Below are 21,537 nucleotides of genomic sequence, written 5' to 3'. Positions count from 1 at the left end.
GGCTAATTAATGGGTTTATTGCCTAATTAACCCATTAATTGTCAATTAAATCATCCATTATATCCAAATAACTACAAAATACATCCAATTCAACCCTAAAACACCACATGGCCGGCTATCCCCATTTCAAAACCTAATCCATCACTTTTTTCTACCTTTTTCACCATTTCTTCCTTTTTATTACCCAATAAATTCAAAAACCACCAAAACATTCATCTTATGTTTAATACCCAAATAAATTGGCTAATTAAACCTAAAAACCCTAGCCACCTCCTATCCCTATAAATATACTCCCATTCTCACCAAAAAGCTAATTCCAACACTTTGGCAAAAATCCCAAAATTCTCTAAACACTCTTTCTCTCTAAATTCTAACTTTGGCATCGGAGGTTCTTTGGCCAAAGCCCCCCCCATTCATCGTGGGCGCGTGAGGCTCTTGGCCTTAACCTAAGGTGTTAATTGTTTTGTAGGTGCAAAATCGTCCAAGATCGAGAAGGAAGAAATTTGCATCCACAAATTGGTGCTTTCATTGAGAGTTGAAATCCATACTCGTAGAAGACTCTCGCACAAAAAAGGTTTTTTCTTTATTTTCTAGTCCATTTGAATATTTTTCATACGTTCTTATTATTAGAATTTTTTATTTGCAAAGGTTCTTTGATAAAACGTATAAGCAAAATATAATGGCTAGAAATTTAGAAAATTCCATAAGTGAAAATTCTAGTGTTCAAGAAATGGGAGTGCGGAGATCCGTGAGGCAAAATGCAACAATAAGGGGAGTAGCATCACCACCACGAGTTTCCACCATGGGAACCACCGCGGTGGCTACCTCGGTAGCCACCCACGGCGAGGTCCATGGTGCCTTCACCACGGCCACCATGGGAACCACCGCGGTGGCTACTTCGGTAGCCATTCGTGGCGAGGTCCATGGAGCTTTCACCACGGCCCGAGCCGTGCCATCCAAGGCTCACGGTACCAAGACCACGATCCAAGCCGTGCCATCCAAGTTTACATGGACCCAAGCCCAAGCCTCGCATTCACATGCACCGCGCGTTGAGCAGCCTGCTTCTGTTGAACAGCCCACTCCCGTAGCCCAGCCTGCTTCTGCCAAACAGCCTGCTCTCGTGACCCAGCCTGCTCCCAACGAGCAGCCCACTCCCGTGGTCCAGCCTGCTTCCGTCGAGCAGCCCACTCCCGTGGCCCAGCCTGCTCCTGCCAAGCAGCCTGCTCTCGTGACCTAGCCTGCTCCACACGAGCAGCCCACTCCCGTGGTCCAGCCTGCTCTCGTGACCCAGCCTGCTCCCGACGAGCAGCCCACTCCCGTGGTCCAGCCTGCTTCCGTCGAGCAACCCACTCATGTGGCCCAGCCTGCTCCTGCCAAGTAACCTGCTCTCGTGACCCAGCCTGCTCCCAACGAGTAGCTCACTCCCGTGGTCCAGCCTGCTTCCGTCGAGCAGCCCACTCTCACGGCCCAACCTGCTCCTGCCGAGCAGCCTGTTCTCGTGACCCAGCCTGCTCCCGACAAGCAGCCCACTCTCACGGCCCATCATGGTCCAGTGGCTTTCCAAGCAGCCCAAGTCGACCCAAGACTATCTCAACCATCCGGACCTACCATCGAGCTGGGGGCATTCTCACCATATTTTTTCGCAGATTTGACATTTCCCAATTCAAATCTCGCGCCCGGAGTCTACCACATTTCCACTGCCCAAGGAGGCGCATTCCTTCCAAGCTCTTCCAATCCAAATGGCGAACAACACTTGTCTCGACAAGTCATAGAGTTGACGAGCGCCCTTACACAACAGACAACTTTGGTGAATCAACTTTTGCAACGCATCGGGATCCAACGTGCCCCGGACGAGGTATCCTAAAGTAGGACAAGGGCAGACGAACCTTTCCAGCAGCATCCCGGCAAGCAGCCATTCGACCAGCCACGAGCCGAATGTTCAGGCAGTGTACATTCCCGATTGGGCCCCCGAGATAGCGTATACTCCCGTCTTAGCGCGCGGAGGAGCGTGTACTCTCGACTAGGCCCGCGGATGAGCATACATTCACGGTTGGGGTCACACTCCGATAGTCAACATGAGCAACCTTCCGGACAAAGTGTTCATTCGCGGCTAAGCCCACAAGGAGCATCATCCACCTCACATCAGAGTAGGCAGCACGACGGACGGAGAGAAGCAGTCACTCAATCCAGCTCAAGTTCAACCAGCAGCCTGCGAAGAACTCGCTCGCCTACTAGGAACGCACCACATGCACTGCATCTGCGGCGTAGACGAGCCAAGCACATGGAAGAGCAGCCTAGACCAGCAAGTCATGGCTGGGGGCAGCCAAGAGCTCCGCTACCCCAACAAAGGCAAATTCAGGAAGAAGTAGAGAGACTCTTGACCAAGCGATTGCATGATTTCCAACGCAACGAGGTCACCGACGAGACACTACGAGGGAACATGACCAACATAAGCAGGTCACCCTTCACGGACGAGATCGAGCAGGCAGAACCTCCACGAGAGTTCAGCATGCCACATTTCACATCTTTCAAAAGGGATGAAGACCCGAAGAGACACTTAAAGCGCTACCGAAGCACAATGATCCTTTATCGAAACAACGATGAGCTTATGTGCAAGATATTCGCCACCACTCTACAAGGCGAGGCGCAAGATTGGTTCTACACCCTGCCGCCACAATCCATCAGGAATTTCTACGAACTTTCTTTGGTTTTCACCAAAGAATATTCATCATATCGCTCGATAAAAAAGAAATCTGATCATTTGTCAATGTCAAGAAGAACCCAAGGGAGTCACTTCGCGACTATGTGAGGATGTTCAAAGTAGAGAAGGCAAAAATAGTCGGATGCAACGACTCGATAGCTAGAGCAGCCTTCCAAAAAGGACTTCCAGCAGACCACCCGCTATTCGGAAAATTGATCATGAAAGAAGATCTAACTCTGGCAGACTCTTTTGCTTTGGCAGAGAAGTATGCACTTTGGGATGAGGCTCGCCAATGCACATTCAAGGACTTGAAGAAGTACCCGACATCACCTCCCTAGAAGCAGCGGATGACATATTCACATGTTTGACGGTATCTAAAGTAGCAATAAGCTCTACCATCATGCGAGAAGATATGGGGGCCCGACTACCTGTATTCCACAGTTACCTGTATTCTACAATTCAAAAGCTCTCCTCGATGTTATTAAAAATTCAAAAGCTAACTTTGGCAATAGTTGTTGCAACCCAGAAGCACAAGTTTTACTTTCAAACGCATGCAATCATCCTAATGACGTACTACTCTGCCCAATCCAGACGCGCGACGATAAAGGCGTAGACCCTGGCGGATGTAAAGTTTTCTGACGAACGCAACACTGGAAGGACACACTCGAAAGCAAGTTTTGTCCTCGTCACCCTAAAAGATTCTACATAGAAGCAACATGTACCGGCAGTTGAGTACCATTTCTTGCTGCGCATCACACGGCCCTAGCCGACCCTTGCTCAATGATTCAACTCTAGAGTGGCCCAATACCGGCAGTTGAACATCTCCTGTTGCGTATGACATGGCCCAATCTCCACAGCTCCCTACTGCGTCTTCACGCCGAGCCTAGGTGACGCAACAGAGCGGCCCAACGATGCCTCAGAAGTAGCCGAGCACACTCTAGCTGCGCCTACTCCACCCGATGGAGACTTCTGGCATTTGCATGTCGACGACGCAGAAAAGCCTTCATCACTGCCGGCAGAGAAGGCTCCAAAAAGATGGATCCCATCTGGGAAGGTCTGTACAAGATCAGCAGAGTAGGGGGCAAGAGTAATTACACCTTCACCACCATGAAGCGGCAAAAAGATTGAAAAGAAATGGATGGCCTACAATCTGAAGAAGTACCATGTGTGACCTCCCGCTACATCAAAACCCGAAGGCTCAATAAGCTCGACGGGCACCACCTCACAAGCTGAGGACTATCCAGTTGTTATGCAGTTCCTACCTTACAGCTCAAGTTCTCGTTCGTTTCACTCGTTTTTCAATGAGGAATTTAGAAGTAATCACAACTTGGCTTGGCTGCATGCTTACAACAACTAATCACTCCTACACTTCAAAAGAAGACTGCGCCCTTCTTAGGGACTCATCGCAGGAATTGCGCCCCCCGAGGGACCAACCATGCTCTCCAGTGCGAGAGGGTAAACCAATTCTCCAACACCCATATGGGTCAGCTCTCCAAGACGGGAGGATAAACTTTACACTCCGAATATTCAGACGTGGATGAGCCTGGCTGCCCTAGTATAACTAGATGCACGATAGCTTGCGCCGGGATTCCTAGAAGTAGCCGCAATGGTCTTTTTCAAGGCTTAGCTAACTGAAGGATTTTGGGTCTCTTGGCCTAATCCGTGGGGAACCAGGCCCTAGAGACGGAGAGGGCACATTACGCAGTACATCAGATGGACGGCTGCCCTGGAATTCTAAAGCTGCTACCGAGTGCACTAAGGTAGCCTACGGATTCCGGAAGACTGCCTACGGCTTGCCCTTCGAGCAGTGAAGCCGCACTAGACTTATACAACCGCACATTATTGTGAAAGGTTAAACAAGCTAGCGCGCATATACGAAGTTTTATCCACTGCCGACATGCTACGTAGTCGATAAGCTTCACCTCTGCCAAGCGCGGAACAACCTACACCAAGTCCTAAAGTGTTGTGATACTTGCTACGCAACCTACGGAATTGAAGAAAGTCAAGGTTAACAGCCTAGTGCTTACGCGGACTTGTCTGCTTCTGTAAGAAAGGCATCCGGCTGCCAACCCTATGGCTAACAACTTTGCAAAGTTCTACACCAACACTTACGGCTGCATAGGCTACGCGAGTTTGTCTGCTTATAAAAAAGTAACATGCCTGCCACTGGTCTATCAAGTCTAAAGGTTAGGGCATGAACAAAAGAAGTGAAGATGAAGAAAAACGAAGGAAAACATGTTTATAAACAACTAGCAAAGGCCGAAGGAGTTCAAGCAAAACAAAAGATACAAGGAAAAACAAAGAAAATCCTAAAGGCTACCTAAAATACTACACTACAGCAACTTGGACATCCCACGACTACTCGGTCGCCACACCTTCAACAGCCGTAACGCTCTTAGCAGCGGCATCATCCGACGCTTCACCCCTGGCTGCTCCAGTCTGGGCACTAACTTCTCCAACTACTTCACCAATGGAAGCCTTAAAAGTAAAAGCAAGCAAGTCTTCCGGAGAAATAGAGAAGGTCTTAAAACCTCAAGCCCATCCTTCTCACCCTTCAGTTGCTCATTCTTCTTAAGCAGACTAACACGGACACGCTGCAGCTCATCCACTCTCATCTTAGCATAAGTAGCGAAACGAAGCTCAGAAATTGCAAGCTTAAGATCTTGAATCTGAGGCGAATCAATCTCAGCAGCAAAGGGAGCAGGCTTTGGCGCCACTTTAGCAGCAGAGTCCACCTTACCACTCCTCATAATAGCAAGTCTCTACAAAGGTGAACCGGACTTGGCTCCCAAAGAACGTCCTGGTACAGACTTCGGCACTAGGGGCATGATAAAACCTTTACACTGAGTAATCTTATCCACAATTGTACTAGCCATTCTCAACATGGAAGACGCCACATGCTCAGATCTAGCAGCCTTACATTTCTCCCCATTGGAAGAAGTCATGTCAATCACATACCTCTTGGTAGCAAGCGGACCCTCATGAGCAGCGAAAGAAGTCTTTGGTTTTTTCTCAGGCGGCATCTCTTGAGCAAGCAGAGAAGATCCATTTTCCCACCTTCACTTGCAGCAGGATCCACAACAGTGATTGGACGAGCCAGTGCATCCGCTTTGATCCTATTCCCCTCATCTTTTGGGAATAGCCCACGTTTCTCCTGACAAAAAGAGTTAAAGTAGCCAACGTCATTCGTGGTACCTAGCAGGGAAGTTCAACCCAACATTCCAGTAGTTTATGAGGTTCGCAACCTCTTCATTTCTCTCAATCACCAGCCTAGCTCGAGTCATGTCCAAAAGCCTAAAAAGACATGAGCCATGTGACTTGCCTAACACTGCGCCCCAGTGCCACAATCCGAGGTCCCAGCCACACAAGCTGCCCTTGGTTCTAGCCAAGTCGAGCAGCTTAAAGCAGTGGTCCCTGCCACAATACCTCATCGGCCCATGCCGAGTCGACTCCTGGCCCATGCCAGCCGACGTGCCGCACCACCCCGACGGCTGCCCCGCGGTAGCACTATCCACGAAGAAGACGAAGAAATCAACGAAAGACGGTCCTTTGCACGGGCAAGATGTAGAAGATTGCTAGAGGAGGGGGAACAAATATCCTCTAAGCTATCTCTCTCTTGTAGGGTAGAATAAATCGCTTTCCAAAGTTGATTTAATAACCCACTTAAGGTGGATTTAAATAGGCTTTGAGAGAAATTTATTTCCCTTTCCTAGAAGGATCTAATTTCCTATTAAAGAGAGAATCTACATCAAAATAGGAAGCAGTCTTAAGTTTCCTAAAGCAAGAAGATCTCTACACCTGCTACCCTTTTCTGCGAGCAGCCCAATAGGTGTGGGGGCATTTGTGGAGCCAAAAATATTCACAGGGCGACACGTGGATTTTTGGACAAAAATGACAAAAATACCTTTGCAGTACAATGAGGTTCCTACGCGCAAGCAGCGGGCAACCCTCTTTCAACCAAGACAGAAGTGCCCAAAATAGGTAACAATTCAAAGTCCATCTCATCAAATCCTTTCTACAAGGTAATTCCCAAACACATTCCTTTTAAATTATGTTAATTGGCTAATTAATGGGTTTATTGCCTAATTAACCCATTAATTGTCAATTAAACCATCCATTATATCCAAATAACTACAAAATACATCCAATTCAACCCTAAAACACCACATGGCCGGCTATCCCCATTTCAAAACCTAATCCATCACTTTTTTCTACCTTTTTCACCATTTCTTCCTTTTTATTACCCAATAAATTCAAAAACCACCAAAACATTCATCTTATGTTTAATACCCAAATAAATTGGCTAATTAAACCTAAAAACCCTAGCCACCTCCTATCCCTATAAATATACTCCCATTCTCACCAAAAAGCTAATTCCAACACTTTGGCAAAAATTCCAAAATTCTCTAAACACTCTTTCTCTCTAAATTCTAACTTTGGCATCAGAGGTTCTTCGGCCAAAGCCCCCCCCATTCATCGTGGGCGCGTGAGGCTCTTGACCTTAACCTAAGGTGTTAATTGTTTTGTAGGTGCAAAATCGTCCAAGATCGAGGAGGAAGAAATTTGCATCCACAATACTAAATAAGTATATACATTCCATATTATCACATCCAAAACATTAAAACACAATTTTGTTTTAAGTATATTTTCGCTTACCTAAAGTTTTTAATAGTTTTTTAATTAATGTAGAAGTGTAAAAAAATATAGAAAAAAATATATAAACACTTGTAATGACAAGCTTTATAACTTTCATAAAGAGCTTAACTTCAAAATTCGCCACTATAGTCATATAATTCATAGATCAAAATTTAACCGTTGATTGTTGTTTACATTTATGCTTCATTGTTCTCATCAAATTTCGTTTTTTAAGATTTTCTTTTTTGAAAACATGATCTATTAAAGGGTGCAGGTAGATGAACTGTTTGGATCGTTGATATTATATTTAGAGTTTTACGGTTAGTGAAAATATTGCTTGATGTTTATAAAGTTTCTACAAATTATATGACATTGACTCATATTTCAGTTAACCGTAAATATCGAAACGTGATATCATCTTCTTACATCCGCCAGATGATCATGTTTTCAAAAAATAAAATTTTAAAAATGAAATTCAGTAAGAAGAATAAAGCGTAAATGACAATCGACGGTTAAATAAATTCAAGGTTTCACTACTACAAAATTATCTATTGCTGGCGGTCTAAAAAAATTTTTCAACGATCCAACCGTCAAACTTATTTGTACACATTCCAAGATTGCATACGTAAAAAATCGTAAAAAACAAACATTCAGAGATTACGTAACGGAATAAAAGTTTTCGACGGTTATAAACGAAAAATCACAATTTAACGGTTATTTTAGCTCCGATTTTGATGAATTTTTACATATACACTCCTCGACCCTATAAGAATGTAATGAATAAATTTGATCTTTAATTTAAAGTATTTACAATAGTGGATACCATAAAAACTTATTTTATACTTAATAGAAGTATAATATTAACTCTAAGTGTTTGTTTAATCTACCGTTTTGACACAATATGCATTCTACGAATTTTTTTTCAACAATCCAACCGTCAAACTTATTTGTACACATTCCGAGATCGCATACGTAAAAAATCATAAAAAACAAACATTCGGAGATTACGTAATGGAACAAAAGTTTTCGACGGTTATAAACGAAAAATCACAATTTAACAGTTATTTTATCTCCGATTTTGATACTTTTTTACGGATAGACTCCTCGACCTATAAGAATGTAATGAATAAATTTGATCTTTAATTTAAAGTATGTACACTAGTGGATACCATAAAAACTTATTTTATACTTAATAGAAGTATAATATTAACTCTAAGTGTTTGTTTAATTTACTGTTTTGACGCAATATGCATTCTACAAAAAAAATTTCAACGATCCAACCGTCAAACGTATTTGTACACATTCCGAGATCACATACATAAAAAATCATAAAAAACAAACATTCAGAGATTACGTAACAGAACAAAAGTTTTCGACAGTTATAAATGAAAAATCACAATTTAACGGTTATTTTAGCTCCGATTTTGATGATTTTTTACAAATACACTCCTCGACCCTATAAGAATGTAATGAATAAATTTGATCTTTAATTTAAATTATTTACACTAGTGGATACCACAAAAACTTATTTTATACTTAATAGAATTATAATATTAACCCTAAGTGTTTGTTTAATCACCGTTTTGACACAATATGCATTCTACGAACCTTTTTTCAACGATCCAACCATCAAACGTATTTGTACACATTCCGAGATCGCATACGTAAAAAATCGTAAAAAACAAACATTCAGAGATTACGTAATGGAACAAAAGTTTTCGACGGTTATAAACGAAAAAAATCACAATTTAACGGTTATTTTATCTCCGATTTTGATGATTTTTTACAGATACACTCCTCGACCCTATAAGAATGTAATGAATAAATTTGATCTTTAATTTAAAGTATTTACACAAGTGGATACCACAAAAACTTATTTTATACTTAATAGAAGTATAATATTAACTCTAAGTGTTTGTTTAATCTACTGTTTTGATGCAATATGCATTCTACAAATTTTTTTTCAACGATCCAACCATCAAACGTATTTGTACATATTCCAAGATCGCATACGTAAAAAATAATAAAAAACAAACATTCAGAGATTACGTAATGAAACACAACCTTTCGACGGTTATAAATGAAAAATCACAATTTAACGGTTATTTTATCTCTGATTTTGATGATTTTTTACAGATACACTCCTCGACCCTATAAGAATGTAATGAATAAAATTGATCTTTAATTTAAAGTATTTACACTAGTGGATACTACAAAAACTTATTTTATACTTAATAGAAGTATAATATTAACTCTAAGTGTTTGTTTAATCTACTGTTTTGACGCAATATGCATTCTACGAAACTTTTTTCAACGATCCAACCATCAAACTTATTTGTACACATTCCGAGATCGCATACGTAAAAAATCGTAAAAAAAATAACGTTCAGAGATTACGTAATGGAACAAAAGTTTTCGACGGTTATAAACGAAAAATCACAATTTAACGGTTATTTTATCTCTGATTTTGATGATTTTTTACAGATAGACTCCTCGACCTATAAGAATGTAATGAATAAATTTGATCTTTAATTTAAAGTATTTACACTAGTGGATACCACAAAAACTTATTTTATACTTAATAGAAGTATAATATTAACTCTAAGTGTTTGTTTAATTTACTGTTTTGACGCAATATGCATTCTACAAAACTTTTTTCAATGATCCAACCATCAAACTTATTTGTACACATTCCGAGATAGCATACGTAAAAAATCATAAAAAACAAACATTCAGAGATTACGTAATGGAACAAAAGTTTTCGACGATTATAAACGAAAAATCACAATTTAACGGTTATTTTAGCTCCGATTTTGATGATTTTTTATAGATACACTCCTCGACCCTATAAGAATGTAATGAATAAATTTGATCTTTAATTTAAAGTATTTACACTAGTGGATACCACAAAAACTTATTTTATACTTAATAAAAGTATAATATTAACTCCAAGTGTTTGTTTAATCTATCGTTTTGACGCAATATGGATTCTACAAAAAAAATTTCAACGATCCAACCGTCAAACTTATTTGTAAACATTCCAAGATCATATATGTAAAAAATCGTAAAAAACAAACATTCAGAGATTAGGTAATGGAACAAAAGTTTTCGACGATTATAAACGAAAAATCACAATTTAACTGTTATTTTAGCTCCGATTTTGATGATTTTTTACAGATACACTCCTCGACCCTATAAGAATGTAATGAATAAATTTGATCTTTAATTTAAAGTATTTACACTAGTGGATACCACAAAAACTTATTTTATACTTAATAGAAGTATAATATTAACTCTAAGTGTTTGTTTAATATACCGTTTTGACGCAATATGCATTCTACGAAACTTTTTTCAACGATCCAACCGTCAAACTTATTTGTACACATTCCGAGATTGCAACAACAACAACAACAAAGCCTTTTCCCACTAAGTGGGGTCGGCTATATGAATCCTAGAACGCCATTGCGCTCGGTTTTGTGTCATGTCCTCCGTTAGATCCAAGTACTCAAGTCTTTTCTTAGGGTCTCTTCCAAAGTTTTCCTAGGTCTTCCTCTACCCCTTCGGCCCTGAACCTCTGTCCCGTAGTCACATTTTCGAACCGGAGCGTCAGTAGGCCTTCTTTGCACATGTCCAAACCACCGGAACCGATTTTCTCTCATATTTCCTTCAATTTTGGCTACTCCTACTTTACCTCGGATAACCTCATTCCCAATCTTATCCTTTCTCGTGTGCCCATACATCCCACGAAGCATCCTCATCTCCGCTACACCCATTTTGTGTACGTTGATGCTTCACTGCCCAACATTCTGTGCCATACAACATCGCTGGCCTTATTGCCGTCCTATAAAATTTTTCCTTAAACTTCAGTGGCCTACGACGGTCACACAATACGCCGGATGCACTCTTACACTTCATCCATCCAGCTTGTATTCTATGGTTGAGATCTCCATCTAATTCTCCGTTCTCTTGCAAGATAGATCCTAGGTAGCGAAAACGGTCACTTTTTGTGATCTTCGCTAGATTGCTCCGGTCATTGGTGTGGATAAGTATATAAATGGATAGAGATAGGAAAGCAAACACAAGATGTACGTGGTTCACCCAGATTGGCTACGTCCACGCAATAGAGGAGTTCTCATTAATTGTGAAGGGTTTACACAAAAGCAAACACAAGATGTACGTGGTTCACCCAGATTGGCTACGTCCACGGAATAGAGGAGTTCTCATTAATTGTGAAGGGTTTACACAAGTACATAGGTTCAAGCTCTCCTTTAGTGAGTACAAGTGAATGATTTAGTACAAATGACATTAGGAAATATTGTGGGAGAATGATCTCGTAGCCACGAAACTTCTAAGTACCGGAGTGTGGTATCGTCTTGACTTGCCTTATCTGTCTCATAGGTAGATGTGGCATCTTCTCTGGAAGTACTCTTCCTCCATCCAGGGGTGGTATCTGTAACTGGTGGAGATGCACAAGGTAATGTATCAATTTCACTTGAAGCTTACTTGTAGTTTCATGCTTGGTCAAGCGCGATACAAACCATGTAGTAGGAGTCCCCCAAGTCGTCGAGCTAGGGGATCTGCTGAAAGAGGTGACAGACAAGGTAAGCAATCAGAGCTTCGGCTGATTGTTCACATTCTCCCTATCTTGCAGGCAGCATGAAGGATAAAGAGAAGAAAAATGAGGAGAGATGATATGGGATACTTTTGCTTTTGAAGAAGTAACTTTCCACAGGCTTATTCTTGAACTGGGCTGGAGGGTTTTCTGGTTTCCTCCAGAGTATAAGGCCAACTGAAGAATTTGAGGGTCAAAACAAGTCCATCAAATCTAGAGTACGTTCGACCCTGCTGATATGGGATACTTTTGCTTTTGACAGAGTAATGGATGTATCGGCACGTGTGCTGTTACGCTTGTCTCCACATGCTTCCTTGTATCCTTCTCACTTGCCCTATTTGTTCCTCAGGCAGATGCGGTATCTTCCCTGGAAGCATAAGATGTTGAAGATGAGTACTCGAGAGCAATGCCAGGTAAGTAATCAGGTAAGGGGTTCCAGGCAGTCAGTTCCTGGCTGGAAGCTTGATTCCAAGTGCTGACTGATTACTCTCTTTCTCCTTGTCTTGCAGGTAAGAACAAAGCCAAAGGAAAAGATAGGGAAAAAGCATGATATGGGATACTCTTGCTTTTAACCCTGATGATATGAGATATTCTTGCTCTAGTATAGCTTGTTTACAGAGGTATTATCGGGGGGAAAGAAAGCTAAATATTTCGAAAGGCTTCGTTGGGAGTGCCCTCTCAGATAAGAGAAAGGGTTGAGCATTTTTGCAGGTCTGCCTGTCCGTTAGGGATGGAGGTCGACATATATAGGAGTCTCCCTAACATCAAGTAATAATGCTATTCCTTTACCCTGCTTGGTTATAGCACGGTAGTGGGAGCTGCCAGCTTCACATGTTTTAACCCTGTCAGAGCACTTTGAAAAAGTGGTCTGTGGTATCTGGAAAGCTGATGTTGCGTGTGAAGATTACAGACAAGCTTTATCCAAGGAGATCCAGCTCTTGAAGTTGGGAAAGTGGTGCCTCTTCGATTTTCGAACAAGCAATCCTGTCGGGGATGTGGCTCTCGAGATTCGGAGAACGATGCCTCTTCGATTTTTGAGAAAGCAATCCTGCTGGGGGTCTGGCTCTCGAGATTCGGAGAGCGGTGTCTCTTCGATTTTTGAGAAAGTAATCATGTTGGGAGTCTGGCTCTCGAGATTCGGAGGGCGGTGCCTCTTCGATTTTGGAGCAAGCAATCTTGTTGGGAGTGTTTTCTCGAATATGAGTAAAGGTTGGGCATGTTTGCTAGTCTACCTTGCCACGAAGCACAAAGGTTGACACACAGGGACTTTCCAATTATCCAGCAGTGGTACTGTTCCTTTACCCTCTCTTCGATTTTTGAGAAAGTAATCATGTTGGGAGTCTGGCTCTCGAGATTCGGAGGGCGGTGCCTCTTCGATTTTGGAGCAAGCAATCTTGTTGGGAGTGTTTTCTCGAATGTGAGTACAGGTTGGGCATGTTTGCTAGTCTACCTTGCCACGAAGCACAGAGGTTGACACACCGGGACTTTCCAATTATCCAGCAGTGGTACTGTTCCTTTACCCTTGTGGGTAATAATATGGTAGCTAAACCTTCAAAATTTATGTGTTTAAACTTTGTTAGTGTTGTTTATTTGCAATTCTTTTACCCTTCTTGGTCAGAGCAATGTAGTGGGAGCTGCAAGCTTCACGTGTCTCAACTTTGTCAGAGAACTTTGGCAAAGTTATCTGTGGTACCCATGAGCTACTGTTGCATGTGGGAAGTGGGTGATTGAACAGTACGATTCATGTGCGTTCTACTTCGTCAGAAATCTTCGACAGAATGCCCATAATTTCTGCAAAGCTGAGTGTGCGTGTGACAGGTGCTGACAAGGCTGGAAAAGTAGGTGCCTCTTCGATTTCTGAGATCGGCCCTCGTGTTCTCTGAGCATCCCAGCTTTTGAGAAAGCAAGCCTCTTCGATTTCTGAGATCGGCCTTCGTGGTCTTTGAGCAGCCCAGCTTTTGAGAAAGCAAACGCCTCTTCGATTTCTGAGATCGACCCTCGTGGTCTCTGAGCAGCCCAGCTTTTGAGAAAGCAAACGCCTCTTCGATTTCTGAGCAGGCGCCTCTTCGATTTCTAAAGCTTCGTCGAGTGCAGATTTTTATAGGGGCTGACATTAAGTTCCAAAGCACACTTGAATATCCACCAGTAGAAGCTCCATTCTTACACTTCTAAGATCTTGATTTGTCCGACCTGTTCTCTCTTCAACACCTTTGAAAATGTCTGGCCCCTCCGACCGTCGTTTTGACTTGAACCTTGTTGAAGAGGCAGCCCCGCCTTCTCCAGACAACATATGGCGCCCATCCTTCGTCTCCCCTACTGGTCCTCTTACCGTTGGGGATTCCGTGATGAAGAATGATATGACCGCTGCGGTAGTGGCCATGAACCTTCTCACTCCCAAAGATAACAGACTACTTTCCAAACGGTCTGATGAGTTGGCTGTTAAGGATTCTCTGGCTCTCAGTGTTCAGTGTGCAGGTTCTGTGTCTAATATGGCCCAACGCCTATTTGCTCGAACCCGCCAAGTTGAATCATTGGGGGCTGAAGTGATGAGTCTCAAACAGGAGATTAGAGGGCTCAAGCATGAGAATAAACAGTTGCACCGGCTCGCACATGACTATGCTACAAACATGAAGAGGAAGCTTGACCAGATGAAGGAATATGATGGTCAGGTTTTACTTGATCATCAGAGATTTGTGGGTTTGTTCCAAAGGCATTTATTGCCTTCGTCTTCTGGGGCTGTACCGCGTAATGAAGCTCCAAATGATCAACCTCTGATGCCTCCTCCTTCTAGGGTTTTGTCCAGTACTGAGGCTCCGAATGATCCTCCTCCGGTGCCTTCTCTTTCTGGGGCTCTACCGCCTGCTGAGACTTCTCCTAAGCAACCTTTGTGAAGGTTCCCTCTTGTTTGTTTATTTTGACTCAAGTATATGTACATATTTGTAACTTATCGGGGATATCAATAAATAAGCTTTCCTTCATTTCAACGTAGTGTGTTAAATACACCAAAGCCTTCTTCGCTAAGTTCTTTGAATTTTCTTTTGTTGAAGCTTGTACGTTGAAGCTTTGTGAGTGGAGCATATAGGTTGAGGTAGTGTTCCCTTAATTTCCCGAGTGAGGAAAACTTCTTGGTTGGAGACTTGGAAAATCCAAGTCACTGAGTGGGATCGGCTATATGAATTTTAGAACGCCATTGTGTTCTGTCCTGTGTCATGTCCTCCGTTAGATCCAAGTACTCTAAGTCTTTTCTTAGGGTCTCTTCCAAAGTTTTCCTAGGTCTTCCTCTGCCCCTTCGGCCCTGAACCTCTATCCCATAGTCGCATCTTCTAATCGGAGCGTCAGTAGGCCTTCTTTGCACATGTCCAAACCACTGTAACCGATTTTCTCTCATCTTTCCTTCAATTTCGGCTACTCCTACTTTACCCCGGATATCCTCATTCCTAATCTTATCCTTTCTCGTGTGCCCACACATCCAACGAAGCATCCTCATCTCCGCTACACCCATTTTGTGTACGTGTTGATGCTTCACCGCCCAACATTCTGTGCCATACAGTATCGCCGGCCTTATTGCCGTCCTATAAAATTTTCCCTTGAGCTTCAGTGGCATACGGCGGTCACACAACACGCCGGATGCACTCTTCCACTTCATCCATCCAGCTTGTATTCTATGGTTGAGATCTCCATTTAATTCTCCGTTCTTTTGCAAGATAGATCCTAGGTAACGAAAACGGTCGCTCTTTGGTATTTCTTGATCTCCGATCCTCACCCCTAACTCGTTTTGGCCTCCATTTGCACTGAACTTGCACTCCATATATTCTGTCTTTGATCGGCTTAGGCGAAGACCTTTAGATTCCAACACTTCTCTCCAAAGGTTAAGCTTTGCATTTACCCCTTCTTGAGTTTCATCTATCAACACTATATCGTCTGCGAAAAGCATACACCAAGGAATATCACCTTGAATATGTCCTGTTAACTCATCCATTACCAACGCAAAAAGGTAAGGACTTAAGGATGAGCCTTGATGTAATCCTAAGAGATTACGTAACGGAACAAAAGTTTTCGACGGTTATAAACGAAAAATTACAATTTAACGGTTATTTTAGCTTCGATTTTGATGATTTTGTACATATACACTCTTCGACCCTATAAGAATGTAATGAATAAATTTGATTTTTAATTTAAAGCATTTACATTTTTTTATATATGAGTCGTATATATATATTTTTACATTTTTTACACTTCTACAATAATTATTATTAATTTTATTAATTTTTCCCTCAAATAAAAAACATTATTCATGAGGGTTTGAAGGATTTTAAAAATCTAAACGATAATATAAGTGTAACAATTATCTATTCGTAGAGGAATAATGATAAATCACAAGTGTTTATATATTCTTTCACATTTTTCATACTTGTATGTATGTCTTCTTAGTTCTTGCATATACAAATACTATACTAGTATATTTTAATTTTGGACAAGAATATGTTATGTAAAATTTATCCTAGTAATGATAATAAGGAACTCTCATAATAAAAATAAATAATGACTAAAACTTTTTTTTTATTTTTTTATAATTTATATAGAACGATAATACAAAACTATATATTTAATATAGAATATATTGTATATATTAATATGACTATTGTATTTTATAATAAATCTTTTAGTAATTAAACATTAAAATTATTAAAATAATTTTTTTCTTAACGGGTCGAAACGGGTTACCCACGTGTTACCCGCGTGTATACCTGTTAAGAACCCGTTAGTGACCCGATAAGTTATCGTGTTGACCCGAAACCCATTATTTTCGTATCGTGTCACCGTGTCGTGTCAAAGACTGCCAAGTCTAGCAATAATGCAGTTCAAATTCGCCTTTGGCAATAATCGAACGTAAGACGTCTCACTTATCAGTGAAGAGGAATACCACTAGCTGTCAAAATCCAATTCAAGTCCACTCTTTAAAATTCAATGTGATACTTTAACAAATGAATTCCCGAAATTAATCCATCAACAAACCCACATCTAAATTTCAAATTTAAGCATTTTTTTATGGGAATAAAAGGCGTTATTGATGAGGAATTCCCAAGTGCATGAAAATGCAGACACACAAAATCCCTATTTAGACACAGAAGAAAGTTTATCATATTTACGCCGTCCGACGCATAGTCCTCAAAATATACTTCAAGTACATGCATTAAAGTCTCCAACCATGGAATGGAATGCCATAAACTTCAATATAGTTCCAGTACTGTTGATCCCCTCCCATTTCTGGATATCAAAGTTTGATGACTAAGCACCTTGCATGTACAACCGGCGATATCCAGGCAGTGCCTTGTCCATCCATTCTTGCTCGTGATTGATGGATCCAGAGGCATTCGCTTCTCCACTGTAGGACATGTGAAGAAACCCATCTTCATCCCTATTTTCCCCATCCACTTCTGACATCAAGGCATCTGTAACATTTACATTTGTTAGAATCATTACAACCATCACCACCACAACTTTAACTGTGCGACAAGGCGATATTGTTATGCCTAAAATAAAAATGAGTTTGTGGCTCACCAGCAGCAGGTTCAGTGTTTTTGAAGAAGACAAACAGAGGCTTGGACATGGGGAGCTCGATCTGATGCCGAATAAAATAAACAAATTCCCCAACTGGCATCTCACCATGGACATGATATCTGCAGTCGGAAATTAAACCAAGATGGTCCAACCAAAATGATGTGAGAAGAGAGCTGCAGACAAATGAACCTTCACTTTGGAGTTATATAAGTTTTGCTTTCTGTGTGCAAATCTTACACACTGATATGGCATACAATAATTACTTGGCAGGAAGCCTTCAACACACGCATACATTCATGCATACATCTAAACGAACAAGTGAACAACACACATGACCACATCCTATCTGTGTGCCTAAGGCTATGGCCTGCATGTAATCTTAAATTGCACGATAAAACAAATGTAGCAGGCATGTGGGGCTTTCTGTGCATATATCTTCGCTCTTCTTCTCTCTCTTTTCTGTCGGATTTGCAAACACATACCGAAAGGCATAAATGAAAAACGAAACAAATTAATTAAAAGGGAATTGGAAACTAACTTCTTCATGCTAATGCCAGGAATGCCATTACTCCTTGCATCTTTCTCCACAGTCACCTACATGAAGGTTCAATTTGGAACATATTATATACGTGTAGTATATCCACTGAATGAATGCACGGCAAGGAACTAAAACATGTTTGACGTGGTGGCATTCTTACTGGTACATAATCTGGACGCCTCTTCCTCAGTTCCCCAGCTCCTGGAATTGGGAACTCCCATCTGCGCTTCTTAACGAAAATCCTGAAACCGCTTATGAAGAAATACAATTAAATATAGCAAAATCTTGTTCTGCTGAAGCGGTGCAAAAAATAAAGAAAGCTAGTGCACAAGGGAAATGGCAACCAACCTCCCCTGCCCCTTAACAATGCCAGGAATTTCGCCCCTGTCAATCTTAGCCTTCAACATAGCCATCCCGGAAGCCACAGCAGTTTCCTCTCTTTGAGCCTTCTCCCGGGTCACATGCAAGGAGGGAGGCTCAAATTAGAATAAAGTGTACGCATCGACTGAAAGCATAAATTAGGACTATGGTTGAAAGGAATTCTTACAAATCCGGGCATACTCCAAGGCTCTAAATAATAGATGGAATTTGAATATGCATGTCCTTTGAACGCCCGAGAAGCCTCAAGAACCTCAGCGTTGCGTGCCTGCGCTTGCTCCAGCATAGAACGAGCAGTGGTGAAAAACTCAGCTGTTACCTCAGAAATTGAACAATCAGAAAATAAATTATCTCCTCTCCAAGACTAAAAGCATGACAATATCAAGCCAGTGTCTGCGAGAGTTTGAAGTAAAAAAAAAAAGTTTAAACTACAGAGACCAACCGGCTTTTATCCTAGAGAAGAAAGATATCTACACGCCAAAAACCCTCACACTACGTTTGGATGATGAAATTGCAAAACAATACGGAAATTAGATTCCCATCATTTAAAACTCAGACAATTACAAATCCCATTGTTAGGAGATATGCATGTGGAATTTGAAAATAAAATACATTAGAAATTCTATTGATGGGATGTTTTGAATGAAATATGACATAAAAATTGCTCTAAGTTAGCACTGACATTGTCCAGCAAAAAGATTTTAACCAAATAAAAGCAGATGCGTGTCCCGTCAGAGGTCCCATTTCACTATTGTAATATCACCGAACAGAGAAAGAACAGATTAACAAATTGTAATAAATTCGAATTTTAATGTGAACCAAATGGACCAACATCTAACATAAACCGAGATAGAAACCCATTTACTAGAGGATAGGAAACCAAATTCAGAAAAGAATCTTCAGGAAAATAATAGCTGCAAATCTCTCTTCCTTGTGAAGATCAATTTCTCCTTCCCATCCCTTACTCCATGAACCTTAAGTATCTTCAAGCACTCGTAAACGAGCTTTACACCTTCCTCGATTTTTGTCTTTAAATTTTCTATTACCCCATTTGGGAGATTCGGTTATGTGCTTTGTCCTGCAATGTCTTTCAACTGCATGGACTTGGTGATCACTTACTCAAACAACAACAACAACAAAGCCTTTTCCCACTAAGTGGGGTCGGCTACTAAGTGGGGTCGGTTACTCGACGCCATTAAAACATTAGGAGGGAGGGTTTGGGGCACGGGAAAATATAATTGTCCGCTTCAATTTTTTGGGTTATATATTCAAAGAGGGCAAAACTATAGTTGCAAAACAAGGGAAAACACAATTTCTATGCTCAATTACCGAGTTTTACTCAATTCCTGAGTTATTTTAACGAATCCAAACACAGTGTTACTGCAAAATATTAACAAAGCAACTTCCAATTCCGAAAAAATACCACAAAATTAAAAAAAAAAAAAAAATCCCTACCCGGAGGAGCAGAAGGTCTGCGAGTCCTGGAAAATCTTCCTTCCATGGCTACGCCTGTTGTCTGCGAAAATTCAAACCCACCAAACAAACATGAGAACAACAACATGATTATAAGTAAGCAATGTATGGCTAGAATTCAAAAGATTTAAAGGTCCACAAAGATAAAACAGCAAATACGAAAAAGAGGGATCGATTAGGGTTTTCGTTAATTGAAAAATTCCCAATTCAATTTTTGCGGAAATCATATTCAGGATTTGATATCAGCGAACGAACAGACCTGTTACTTTTGACCGAGTTTGATTTTCCAGCGCCGACTTCTTTTAATCGTTTTGCTTCGGCTCCGGCTCCCTATTTATATTATATCTCAGCGTCTATTTTTTTTTTTTTTTTTTTTTTTACATGTATTCGTCGCATCATTTTTAGACCTGGTTTGGTACTGATGTGATTCTGAAAAAAAGTTGGTATCAAGAAAAGCTGGGAGTTTTTTTGTGTTTGGTAAATATTCAGCTTTAGCTTTTTTTTCACAGTTTTGGGTGAAAAAAAAACCAAAAATAAGAAGCTGCAAAACCTAACTTTGAAAAACCGGTTTTTTTTCACATCTGTTTTACATAAAAATTTATCAAACACTATAATACTGCTTTTTTTTTTCAAAAGCATTTTTACAACAAAGTTTACTAAACACTCTACAATTTTATTTCACAGCCGCTTATTCTCACAGTACAGCAGAAGCAGTTTTTTTTCAAAGTACAGCAATACCAAACAAACCCTTATTCTCTTCTCACTTACAACTCTAAAAATATATGTCTAGGATGTTGTTTCTGCCTCTGCCCTTCCTCCCATCCAGGTGCGGATGCATTGAGTGGCAGGGGGGTCAGCTGACCCCCCGAACTTCAGTAAATGTCCAGGGATAACTTGAGTGCTGACCATCCGAACTTCAGTAAATGATATCAAACATTGTTATTTATCTATGGCTTGTTTGTTGGTTGTGATTACAATTGTTGTGAAATTCCATCCCCAGAATTTCACCAATTATTACGTATTTCGTATTTTAAAACTCGTATTTTGCGCTTATGTTAACTTTATTAGTTATCTTTAATTCCATTAATTTTAAGTTTAGTAATTGTTTAGTTATCGAGTTGAAAATTTCATAATCAATCTTTATCTTTCGTTGATATTTCGAAGTTACAACTAGTGTTTTTAAATAGATATCGAACCCCTGAGCGCTTAGGCGAAAGCCGTTTGTGAATCCGAATTATAACGGTATAGTTACGGACGTTTGAAGTTGTGAACTATAGATTGTGGGAATTGTTTAATTTCCACATGTGAATTAAAAGTTAAGTTAGTTTAAAATAATAATAATATAAAAAATAAAAAAGAACAATCAGATGGTTTTTGGGGGGGGGAGGCTAGAAAAGGCAAACTAAGGGAAAAAGGGGACATTTTTCTTTCTTCCCCTTGGTGAACCGTGAGCACCACCAAACCATTTCAAACCGGCCATTTCAGGTAAGTTTCTCCAATTCTCAGCTGATTCTCCTATCTTCTTCACCTGTAACTTGCTTAAATATCTTCTCCCTTCCCTCTCTATAAAAAATGAAGGGTTTTTAAGGTCCAATTCGGGTATAACTCCATAGGAGAACCCGAGGGGTTCTCGACGAC

At 40.8% G+C, this 21,537-nt stretch overlaps 1 protein-coding gene across 2 annotated transcripts; it reads right to left on the bottom strand.

Annotated features, from left to right (window-relative positions):
• Nucleotides 1-17,066: 17,066 nt before the first annotated feature.
• On the bottom strand, nt 17,067-20,289 carry LOC103419281 (uncharacterized). 2 transcript variants are annotated; one of them, XM_008357396.4, is made up of 8 exons: nt 20,159-20,289; nt 19,882-19,942; nt 18,596-18,738; nt 18,397-18,494; nt 18,209-18,290; nt 18,049-18,104; nt 17,511-17,629; nt 17,067-17,401 (listed from the first exon to the last, which is right to left on the bottom strand). In XM_008357396.4, the coding sequence occupies exons 2-8, from the start codon at nt 19,925-19,927 to the stop codon at nt 17,238-17,240; spliced, it is 708 nt and encodes a 235-aa protein (XP_008355618.3). In that variant the 5' UTR covers nt 19,928-19,942; nt 20,159-20,289; the 3' UTR covers nt 17,067-17,237. The 2 variants fall into 2 exon arrangements, with proteins under 2 accessions (XP_008355618.3, XP_008355617.3); XM_008357395.4 differs by having other exon boundaries at nt 18,209-18,299; nt 20,159-20,269.
• Between the last annotated feature and the right edge of the window lie 1,248 nt (nt 20,290-21,537).

The sequence above is a fragment of the Malus domestica genome, chromosome 04 (genome assembly GCF_042453785.1).
Source record: "Malus domestica chromosome 04, GDT2T_hap1".
In the NCBI taxonomy this organism is placed as follows: domain Eukaryota; kingdom Viridiplantae; phylum Streptophyta; class Magnoliopsida; order Rosales; family Rosaceae; genus Malus; species Malus domestica.
The sequence above is the reverse complement of the archived record's forward strand: the minus strand, read 5'-3'. Positions and strand labels throughout refer to the sequence as shown.